Source organism: Euprymna scolopes, chromosome 41, assembly GCF_053919585.1.
Source record: "Euprymna scolopes isolate OS-2025 chromosome 41, ASM5391958v1, whole genome shotgun sequence".
Classification (NCBI taxonomy): domain Eukaryota; kingdom Metazoa; phylum Mollusca; class Cephalopoda; order Sepiida; family Sepiolidae; genus Euprymna; species Euprymna scolopes.
Genome location: NC_136522.1, coordinates 23,334,988 through 23,347,323, shown reverse-complemented (window position 1 = coordinate 23,347,323; position 12,336 = coordinate 23,334,988). Strand labels below are relative to the sequence as shown.

The 12,336-nt window shown below is 28.1% G+C and overlaps 1 protein-coding gene across 1 annotated transcript in view; it reads left to right on the top strand.

Annotated features, from left to right (window-relative positions):
- Nucleotides 1-289: 289 nt before the first annotated feature.
- Nucleotides 290-12,336, top strand: part of LOC145266419 (transmembrane protein 41B-like) — a 96,332-nt gene continuing 84,285 nt past the window's right edge. Inside the window, exon 1 of the mRNA XM_080122084.1 lies at nt 290-476. Coding sequence (XP_079978210.1) covers nt 413-476 — 64 coding nt within the window. The 5' untranslated portion in view covers nt 290-412. The remainder of the gene's footprint in view (nt 477-12,336) is intronic.

The following is a 12,336-nucleotide window of genomic DNA, read 5'->3' as shown; positions in this document are numbered from 1 at the left end:
TTTTTGAGCGATTATCTAGTCTGCAAAAATGTAATATATTATATAAACAAACCCAAATGTTAAAACCCTTTCCCTAAACTAACCTTAATCTAATCAAATTGTTTTTTGTTTTTTTACGGTTTTTACATTTTCCGACTAAGGATTCTCCGTCAATATGCTTATAATAAAAAATACGATTTCAGTCCCGAAAGAGAATGAATGAAGTTTGTAATAGTGCTTTTAAAAGTTGGAATAAAACAATTCTTAATTTTGTATTTTATTTATTTATTTATTTTATCTGGTAAATTAGTGAAAACTGAAGAAATAAAGAACGGATTAGTGATTTGAATTTAGCCATGCCGGAAGTCGAGCAACCGGAAGTTTAAAAAAACAGGATGTGGAGGGGGGCGACCGGAAGTTGATTTGAAGCAGTATGGCAGATCATTCTACAGACACGTCAAGTTTTCCTACTAGGGAGAGGATTTTAGCTGAATCCGGTAAGAAAATGAATGAATATTATTTTCTTGTTTTAGTTCTTCTCTCTTCATTCTTTTCAGTAGTTAAGTCAAAATGAACACTATGTTTTTATTTTTTTGTTTAAATGTGAAACCGACTGATGTTTCTTTCTTTAAAAGTGAACTCACACCTGTTTGCGGCCTTTTTTGTTTCAAACTATTTTATTAAAAATCATAACGTATTTTTTATTGTTTGATTATATAATTTCTATTATTAAATAAGGTGTATTTATTTTAATTCATTAAGATAATTTTCTTTTGTCTTAATATATTTAAATGCATTCCGAACTTTAAACGTAGACGAACAATATTCTACAAGTTATTTGGTTCTTATTTAGAATTCAACAGGAAAATATTTATGATATACGTATTCATCACTGAACAAAGATGTCATATTCCCAAAATCACGTAAATTGGCCAAGTAGTTTCTCTTATATTAAGAAAATCGTTTTTTTCTTTACGATTTTTAGCGATTTTAATAGGAAATTGTAGCCATTACATGTCTGAGTTCGAATCGAGTTGTCCACCCCTTTTTTATAAAAACATAGATCAAAACACGGTACTTCTACACTTTATCGCCGAAACTGGAGACGCCATTTTATTTCGCGCACCTGCTGTTAAAACCCAAGGGAGAAATCAGTATTTTAAACTATGACCGAAGCAAAATAACAAAAAAAATTAAACTGGAGAACGATTGCTTCCGGAAAGAATAAATTAACCTAAAATTAAATGAAAAACTTTCTCGTTTTCATTAATTGAATCGAAATATTTCCAATTAAATAATTATGGATATATGTTCTCTTTCGCTTTATTTACTTTTTTTTTTTTTTTCATAGTTCTTTCCGGAAGTAATTAATATCTAGTTTAATTTTTGTTATTTATTTCCAACTTCGGCCATAGTTTAAAATACTAATTTCTCCCCTGGATTTTAACAAGTGCGCGAAATAAAATGGCGTCTCCAGTTTCGGTGATAGTGTAGAAGTACCCAAAATACTACGTCTCGCTTCATATTAAAATTGAGGCAAATGTGTATTTCAGCGGCGTAAATTATTTGACAAGCAAAAATTTATAAAAATTTATTTTCCTACTCACGCAGGGAGTGATTATTCGATCCGTGCTGAAATAATAACGCTATTATTTAAAAAGGCATTCTTAACATGGGGAGGGGAGGGTGTTTTGTACCTATTCTATACTTTAAACTTACAATTGAATAAAAAGGGTTTGTATTACTGTACACATAGATTCGAAAAAGTTGTCAAAAAAACAAATATATAACAAATAAATGTTATCAAAAGCAAGATAAGTTACTTTTCTACCAAACTGGATATATTTTTCGTGTTTTTATTCAATGTAACAATGTTTATTCGGCTCGAAAAATATAGTGTTTACCGATGTATTAGAAAATTCAAGATGGCGTCTGATTCTCTCTTTAACACGGTAAGTTTGGGAAAAGGTGTTATAAATAAAAACCCAGATAAAATACTGTTAAAAACTCGCTCAATATATGTTACCGTGACATAGGTTGACATATATTCGGCGGGTTTTTAATAGTATTTTGTATAGTTTTTTTATTTATAACACCTGTACACTAATACAAACCCCCCCAAAAAAACATCATAAAACTTTAAACTTGGAAATACGATTTAAAAATAGCGCGGATCACGCTCTACATTAGCACCTTTATTTTTTATATAAAACATTATCAGACCCTAAGGCTGAAATAAAACCCGAAAAAATTGGTATTATTATACAAACACCGTGACAGGGTTAGGATTAGGGTTAGGGTTTAGGGTTAGGGGTAGGGTTAATTCGCTGTCACGGTGTTTGTATAGTTTTACCAAAAAATTTAATTTTTATTATTTTTTCAACATTTTTTATTAGACTAAATGTATTACAATCGAGATCGCCATCTTAATTTGAAAATTTGGCCTTTCTACGGCTTCACAGGTTAGCCTTTTTGAGGCCAAATTTGGCCTTTTTTACGCTATTGCGTGGAACCATAGTTCCATGCAAGAACGTAAAAAGGCCAAATTTGGCCTAAAAAAACAATTTGGCAATCCTTAGAAAGGCCAAAATTTCTAAACAAGTTGGTCTCGATTGTTGTACATTTAGTCCTCACATATAAACAAGTGTCCCCGAGAAGGCAAAAATATATAATAACGAAATAACACAAAAATATAGGAAAAGCGAAACATTGTTTTAAAATCACCGATAACATACTTTTTCATGGTTTGTATTACTGTAGTAGTACTGTACTACTACACATAGATTCGAAAAAGTTGTCAAAAAACAAATATATAACAAATAAATGTTATCAAAGGCAAGATAAGTTACTTTTCTACCAAACTGGATATAATTTTCGTGTTTTTATTCAATGTAACATATTTATTTAGCTCGAAAAACGTACAGTGTTTAACGATGTATTCGAAAATTCAAGATGGCGTCTCACACCCTCTTTAACACCGTAAGTTTGGGAAAAGGTATTATAAATAAAAAACTATACAAAATACTATTAAAAACCCGCCGAATATATGTCAACCTATGTCATGGTAACATATATTGAGCGAGTTTTTAACAGTATTTTATCCGATTTTTTATTTATAACACCTTTTCCCAAACTTACCTTGTTAAAGAGAGAATCAGACGCCATCTTGAATGTTCCAATACATCGGTAAACGCTGTATGGTTTTCGAGCTGAATAAACATGTTACATTGAATAAAAACACGAAAAATATATCCAGTTTGGTAGAAAAGTTACTTATCTTGCCTTTGATAACATTTATTTGTTATATATTTGTTTTTTGACAACTTTTTCGAATCTATGTGTACAGTAATACAAACCCCTTTTTCATAAATAAACACTTGGGTTTGTATTATTACACTAGTAGTGTCAGATGTCGCCATTAAAAATGAGTGATAAAAATGTGAATTATTAGACTCACTATCTTTCGAAGCTTATAACTACTTGAAAAATGTCATTTAAACCCTAATCCTTTTTTCAATAAAAGGAGCAAAGACCAAATTTTAAAATAATAAAAGGTTTAATAGCAAAATATGCAATATTTTTTTTAATCGGTTTTCTTTAAAAAGATTTCACAAAATTCAATGAATTTTAACTTAATCCAAATCTAATAAATACTAGACCACCCGTGACCCGTTGGGTCAGTACGTTATATTAGCTATGGAATTCATGTATGAGCGTGACACTTGTGGCATAAAGAAAATAGTTTTTTTTTACATAACAGAAGCATTTCTATGAAAGTATATTAAAATGAAAAAAGAATATAGATAGATTTCTATGAGTCGTTCTGTTTATTATAATTGTTATTTTTTTTTTAAATTACAGTTACTGAATTATAAGTGGTTGGTCATACTTATAGGTAAATATGCACTGAACAGGTATCATAATCCTTATTATAGTTAAATTCAAATTTTGATATATCATCTTTTAAATGAAATTGTTAGTTGAAAGTACAGAATAATAAAAAAAACACTCTCCACATGTTAATAATGGCTTTTTAAATAGAAAATGAAAATAAAATGTAACTTTTTTCATTTAATTTAAGCAAACATTCAGTACCCATTGTGTAAAGGAAAACACTATTTAATGTAATAGAAATGTGTGCATTTACCGATTCAGCTTTCCGTTTGGAAATGTAAGCAGACGACTTTAAAAAACATGGGAAGAAGAAAAAGAAATTTTTTTGTAATAACGCCCTCTAGTAAAAAGGTCTGCATTAGTTAAGGGGGATAACTCTATCCAGTTTTACATCGCTCCCTTTTTCTCTCTCTCACACATACACGTAACTATTTCTCGCGTACGTAACGAAAACAGAGGGAGTAGGAGTGTTGAAATCTATTAGAGGGAAAGTGAGAGGTGTTTTCTTTCCATAAATTGTATAGGGTAATATTTCATATAATTAATAGATTCATAGATAAATAGATTTTATAATATATATTATAATTATCTATGAATCTATGTATTATTTGTATATATAAATAACTATTTGATCAAATTAAATGAAATTGTTTGTATTAAAAGCGATATAAAAATTCCGGAATTGGAATAACGGATTGAAGACGTTGCTATTTACGCATGCGCAACCGGATGTTGAAAACCGGAAATCTGATTGCAAACATACAAGATCCATAGACTTTTAGTATTATATAGATATATAAATGCCAAAAAATCACTTACCTATAAAAAATACTAATCAAGGGGTACTTCCATTCTTCATTTATAAGAATTTGTCCATATTTATATTTTATATTCTATGTACTTTTTAAATAAAATAATTTTTTTTAAGCAAACATTCGAAAAGACTGCGTTTTCGTCACTGTTAGCAAAGCGGTGGTCTTCTAGTTGCTTTTTATTCTCTTAAAGAAATACATGAGTTTTTGATTTAATATATTTTATCTTTATGCAATGAATTTTTTGTTTTTTAAATATAAAAACAAAATTGAATGAAATAGAAAAAATTGCGGTAGGTGTTCGATATTTACTGGACAATATAACCAAAATGTGAGGTTTCAATTACAAAAAAAAATCAGCATGGCTTTTTAAAAAAAAGGTTTAAACTTTTTACTTTACTGGTAAATTTGCACAAAACTATTTTTTTGTGTTTGTTTTAAATTAGATCATTTTATTTATTGATCTTTTCTCTTCAATTTGTGATATATAAATCTGATGTGAGAAAATTATTTTCATTTTAATAGACATTTCAAAATGGGGGGGGTGAATTTAAAGAAAATGTTTGTCTAGAATACTACATTCTGTTTATTGGAAAGGGCATAAAATTTCACATTAAACCTGCAAATATCGTAAAAATTGAACCAATAGAAAAATTTTGATTGAAAAAAAATTGAAAAAACTTTTACTCGTAAAATTCAATTCATTTCATTACGTAGAAAAAATGGCTGCATGAGCGCGCACAGGCACTTTGTAAACACTGTTTTTTAAAAAATAAAAAATATTTCTATTTTTCCAAAAACTTTAATAGTTTTTGTGGGCACCCTATATGTGTGTGTGTATGTATGTATGTATGTATATATATATATATATATATATATATATATATATATATATATATATAATTTGTTTTTTTGACAACTTTTTCGAATCTATGTGTATAAATACAAACCCTAGAACTTTATTTTAAAATAGATATTGTTCACGGATGCATATGATTATGCGTGGAAAAACTTCTCCCATTGTTCCTGCATCGCCACAAAAATTCTATCATAGCAATCCTAAAAGTCTGTTTTGCCCCCCCCTTTCTCTCTCTCTCTCTCTCTCTCTATTTTTAATAGGCCCACAAAACTATTTGCATATGTATTTTTGGATCATCCAGATCCACAAAATTTTCCTGAAATAAAAATGAAAAGTTCTGTTTTCTGTTTGTGAAAAGGTTTTATTTTCAAAATAAAGGAACCTTTTTTTTTTTTAAACTCTAGCTTAAATTATTCGTTTGTTTACTGTGAAAACGTTCTGTTTATGCTCAATGTGATAGCAGTGTCACCCAGTTTATTCCCTTTTGCTCTATATAGGGTTAGAGAATATTCATACAACTGCGACAATCCTGCCAACGTGCCAACTTTTCCATGTTAAGAAAGTACCCTCAACCTCATGTTAAGAACGGCTGTCGGAATAGATTTCCTCAAGCTTTTAAGCATACCCGAAAACCTAGAAAAGTTGACATGTCGAATGTGAACGTTGGATGTAAAACAGATTGAAATTTAAATTCCCATTCCATTTTTAAAACAACCGTAAAATAGAGCATTTTCCAAGTTTTACCTGAAAATTTATCGAGTAAAAAAAATTAGTTAAAAGTCATTTTTTACAGAAAATTGGAGGAATGGCATTTTTGTGAACATCTTGAAGATTGCAAATGCACAGGACATACTTATCTCCCTTTTCGATACTTTAATGACTGACGTTTTAGCCGACCATGATACTTTTCTTTTTTTTTTTTTTTTTTTTTTACTAAAAACACAATAGCAGCTGTACTCCATGGATTTTCCTAATTTTTCGATATATTACTATTTTCGATATGACAAGTAAGTAATGTTTAGCTTAAAACAACTTATTCAAAACATCGATCTGTCGACTTTGTTAATAAGCACCCTAAATGAAATCAACCTCCATTATGTTTTAGTTTTGTTATGACCCTTTGAAATTTGGACATTTTCCGGCACTTCTACATGACAGTGACATATTAGCATCAGAGACGAGTTATCGACCCCTGTTCTTTGAAAGAGAAATGAAATCTAGCGGCCATTATGTGAACCTCAAATATAAACAAGTGTTTACGATATCGCAAAAATATATAACGAAATAAACAACACAAAAAAATATGAAAATTAAAACATTTATTAAATAAAAAAAATGTATCAAAATATAATTTTAGTGTATTAATATAATTTATTTTCAGTGAGTGATTTAATGTATCAAAATATAATTTTAGTTTGTCAATAGGTACCTCCAACGCGCGCCAGTTTTAACCCCCCCTCCCTGTATGTAACATGATGTAACTGTAATTTAATTGAATATTATCATCCTAACTCTTTTACCATTTAAAAGAAGCGTCAAATAAACTAATATTTTTAAAAATATTTTACAGCATACAAAAATAATCAAAATGCGAGACAAAAATCTTTTTTACATTATCGACGCTTTAAAACAATGTTCCTATGTAGTGACGTTTTTGAAGCTGTAGACATACTCAGGCTTTAAAAATCTAGCAAAAATCAAATAAGTCATATTTTCCTGAAATTTTCGATATTTAGTCATTATTAACTAAACTTACATAATAAAAGTAGGTTTCCTTAAATATATTAGAGGAAATTTTTTATGTATTCTATCCCCCTCCATATTTCATGTTATGAAAACTAAACAAAATAAATGTAGGTCGATAAATTTCAACATTTTTTAAAGCTGAAAAGGTCAAATAATTAAAAAATAGTTATTTATATATATATATATATATATATATATATATATATATATATATATATATATATATATATATATATATAAAATCCCGTTATTTTTTCACTTTAAATTTGTAAATAAATTTGGGCATAAAATCAATATTATGTTAAAAAAAAAATAAACACTTTTTCTTGATAATTATTTTTTTCTCCTTAATATAATTATTTGAATTACAACAAAAAAAAAAAATCTAAAAAATATTTTTTAAATTCAAACGCGATATGAAGTTTAAACAGATTTTTTTTATAACAGGTTTTCAGTAATAAAAAAATACATTCATACAATAGAATATATGGCTCTTGAAATAATAAAAATTGCGAAAGCAAAATCGACTAAAATAAATTCGTTTGGATTTGATTATTTAAAATGACAGAGGATGATAATCAAATTTTGTACCTTTTTTTTTCCAAAAAAGTATGGAGGCATGTAAGCAACAGCATCTTTAGGTTAAAATTAATTTTATCGTCTGTGTAGTTTGTTAATAAAAATGTATTTGTTTTACAAAAGGTAAGTCTTATATTGTTTTTATTCATAACAAAAAAGTAACTTCCATTAACAATTATAACGCGAATGTCCATCCATAGAAGTTGACACAAAACCCATAAAGTGATGACGTCACTATAAATGTGTGTAATGCTGATGTTTTACACATTGCCGTGGAGATATCTATTTGTTAATATAGTAAAATAGAAATAGTTAATATAGTAAAATAGAAATAGTTAATATAGTTAATATAGTAAAATAGAAATAGTTAATATAGTTAATATAGTAAAATAGAAATAGTTAATATAGTTAATATAGTAAAATAGAAATAGTTAATATAGTAAAATAGAAATAGTTAATATAGTTAATATAGTAAAATAGAAATAGTTAATATAGTAAAATAGAAATAGTTAATATAGTTAATATAGTAAAATAGAAATAGTTAATATAGTTAATATAGTAAAATAGAAATAGTTAATATAGTTAATATAGTAAAATAGAAATAGTTAATATAGTTAATATAGTAAAATAGAAATAGTTAATATAGTAAAATAGAAATAGTTAATATAGTTAATATAGTAAAATAGAAATAGTTAATATAGTAAAATAGAAATAGTTAATATAGTAAAATAGAATTTTAAAAACATTAAACGTTTATAGAGGTTTAAGAATATTTTTTTTTTACAGAAAGATTTTTTTGTTTTTCATATCAAGATTGTATAAACATATGTCAAAATTTAAAAACATGAAACATTTATAGTGATTTAAGAAATTTTTTTTTTTTTTACGCAAAGATAGTTTGTTTTTCTTTTTCACAGTAAGATTGTATAAACATATATCACATAATTTTTGTTTGTCAATGTAGCAAAATATAATTTTAAAAACGTGAAACATTTATAGAGGTTTAAAAATAATATTTTTTTTTTTTTTTTTACAGAAAGATTATATAAAACAATAATTTTAGTTTGCACGCACCTTTTAGAAAAGGTAGAGTTGCTGGCAAGTGACATGTCGGCTGTTCTTGAAACTAAAATATACACATTCACCTCATGTCACTGCCATGCAGAAGTGCCAAATATTTAATAGAAGTTCAAAATATTCCAAGTTTTACAATAAAAAGGCGCCAGACATCTCGTTTATCGACAGAAAGTCGGGCCCTTTATTGCTTCACCCACAACCAGTAATTGGCATTTAAAATGATTTTTAACGCAAATGGGTCAAAAATAGGATGACAAAATAAATTGTTCTCAACTAATTTTCTAACTATATTTCTTTTAAATAACTGTCGCAAATAGTTTACTAGTTATAGTTGGCAAACCAGAACCAACTCACTTTAAGTCAGCAGCAAACGGTGTTGTCACATGGTCATCTATGAGTTTTGATGATTTATAATATAAATCTCATCTGTCTGTTTAAATGTATGTATGTTTATATGTCAGAGGCGACAGATTTTCACGAGATTGGTATCGTTTTGAAGTTCAACCCTTCGGGCGACAAATATAAAAAAAAGTTGGCTAAAAACATTAATTCCTTCACCCTCAACTTGGCACTTTTCTACAAGGAGGGGTCGCTTTTTTCGCCGATATTTTCGAAAATCATCTCTTTTTGGTTGACTAGCCTTAATTTAAACCTTCACCACTTCTGGTTGGGCGATGGATGCAACAGCAAAGACGTCACATTTTTTTTTATGTTCTTTTCCTCCTTCGTGGTACGGGTTCAAGCCTGCCTGCCTACTACTACTTTTTGTTCAACACAAACCTCCAAACACCCGGGCAACGCTGGCACCCAGGCTAGTTTAAAAAATCCACAATTTACCCACCCAATAACTGTCATGGAATTATTTAATTGACAATTAAATGAATAATTTAAAATTAACTGAAATTGCAGAATAGTCAAAGCCCCCCCCCCCTCTCACCATGTTAAGAGTGGCTTATTATTTCCATTCGGTCTGTAAACTGCAAGAATATCGAGTCAACGCACGTATTTGCTTATTTCTGTAAAACAGACCTTTTTTTTTTTTTTTTATAATTTCAGTAATGATTATAGACCGACGTCAAACAATGATTTTAAAAGACTGAGATGATTATTTAGAATAACACTTATTTAAAAAAATAAAAATAAAAAATCTTTACAATGTATGTACTCATTACAGAACGAATGCATATTCCAAAATTACGTAAATTGATTAGGTTTTTTGGGGTTTTTTTTTAATTAAGTAAATGTTATAACGAAGATGGATGTCTGATTTTGATTAGCCATGTTGAATAAATGAGACAAGTCAACTCGAACGAAGGAGATCGAAATCAACCTTGTACGATTTAGTATTAAAATCACTAAAATTAGTAAATTTTTATTTTCTTGGTTAAAAACCTGATCAATTTTTGGAATATCACATCTTCGTTTTGTGACTAGTACGTATATCATAAATATTTTTCTGTTTGTTTTTTAATAAGTGTAATTCTAAATAAGCGCCCAAAAATATATAGGTGACTTTTTTTTTCGTATTATCAAATGAACGTTTTGAAGTGAAAATCGATGGTTAATTACATGTTAAAAGGCGTGGGGGGGTGCGTTTTCAAAAGCACAAAACGGCGACAATAGGCAGACGGAAACAGGATCGGAGGACATGAGTACTGAAACTAAATACTGAAGTATAAAAATAATTTATTTGCAAAATGTCTTGATTTCACAACTTGTTATCTGAAACAATATAGTCGTACTAAAAAGTTGTAAAAAAAAAAAAAAATCTATAACAATAGGTACCTCCAACGCGCACCACAGATTTAACCCCCCCCCTATATGTAACTGTAATTTAATATTATCATCCTAATTTTTTTACCATTTAAAATAAACTTCAAATAAAGTGCTAATATTGTTTTATAAAATATTTTACAGCGTATAAAAATAATGAAAATGCGAGACTAAAATCATGTTTACATTATCGACGCTTTAAAACAACGTTCCTGTGTAGTAGCCATTGTCAAGGCATAAACATACCTATGTTTAAAAAATCTAGTAAAAATCAACTAAATCAATCCTGAATTTTCGATTACATATTTATTTATAGTACGGCACAGTCACGTTGACACACTAGTTCTTGTCAGATCACTGAAGTTAAGCAATGTTAAGCCTGACCAGTACCAGATGGGTGACCATTTGAGAACGCGAGGCACTGTATGTGCCGCCAGGTAAATATACCAGGTTGGGAAACTGGCGCTGTCTATCCTTATCTCGAGGGTAAATGGGCCTCTCTTAAGCCATGGTAGGTAATAATGGTCAGATTTTTATGAATTTTCGAATACATATTTAGAGTTTGGCACAATTACGTTGAGACACCAGTTCTCGCCAGATCCTCGACGTGTTTAAAAAAATCAAGTAATGGTCATATTTTCATGAATTTTCGATATTTATTCATTTTTAATTTAACTTGCATATTAAAAATAGGTTTCGTTAAATATATGGAGGGAAAGTTTTTTTGTTTTTTTTTATAGGTGTTCTACTCCCTCTATATTTAATGTTACAAAAACTGAACAAAATAAATTTAGGCCCATAAAAATTGTAATATTTTTTAAATCTGAAGAATTTAAATAATTAAAAAAATAATTATATATATACCCATTATTTATTTCACTTTTAAAGTTGTAAATAAAACTGGACATAAAATCAATATTATGTTAAAAAAACATCAACGCTTTTTCTCGATAATATAACTATTTTAATTACAACAAAAAAAAAACAATTCTAAAAATAATTAATTTTAAAAAGATTTAAATGATATTAAATTCCAATATTCTGTGATATGAAGTTTAAACATAGAACTTTTTATAACAAGTTTCCAATATTAAAAACATATATTCATATAATAGAATATATGACTGTTGGCAATGTTAAAATCGAAAATCCAACATCAATCTAAAAAAATTCATTTTGATTTGATTGTTTGAATTGAATGAGTATCAACATTATTTTTGTGCCTTTTTCAAAAGAAATGTATGGAGGCCTGTAATTAAGAGTACCATAATTTTCATCAACAGAGAAGATGTTAAAATTAAATTTTTATTAACTCTAGTCTGTGTAGTTCGTTAAAAAGATATCTATTTGTTTTACAAAAGATAAGTCTTATATTATTTTTAGCCATTTTTTTTTATTGTAAATGGCTTATTGAGAATGGCTTGAAAAATAAATAAATGGTGGTGAAATTACTAAATTTCTTGAAATGTTGAGGTCCGTAATTTAGCCCACTTTTTCTAAAGAAAAATGTCCACGGAAAAGCCTAAATTTTGGCACTTAAAATTTCTCATAACTTTTGAACTACTGATGGTATTTGCATAATTCAAACGGTTTTAAGCATCTTGTACATAGCTCTTT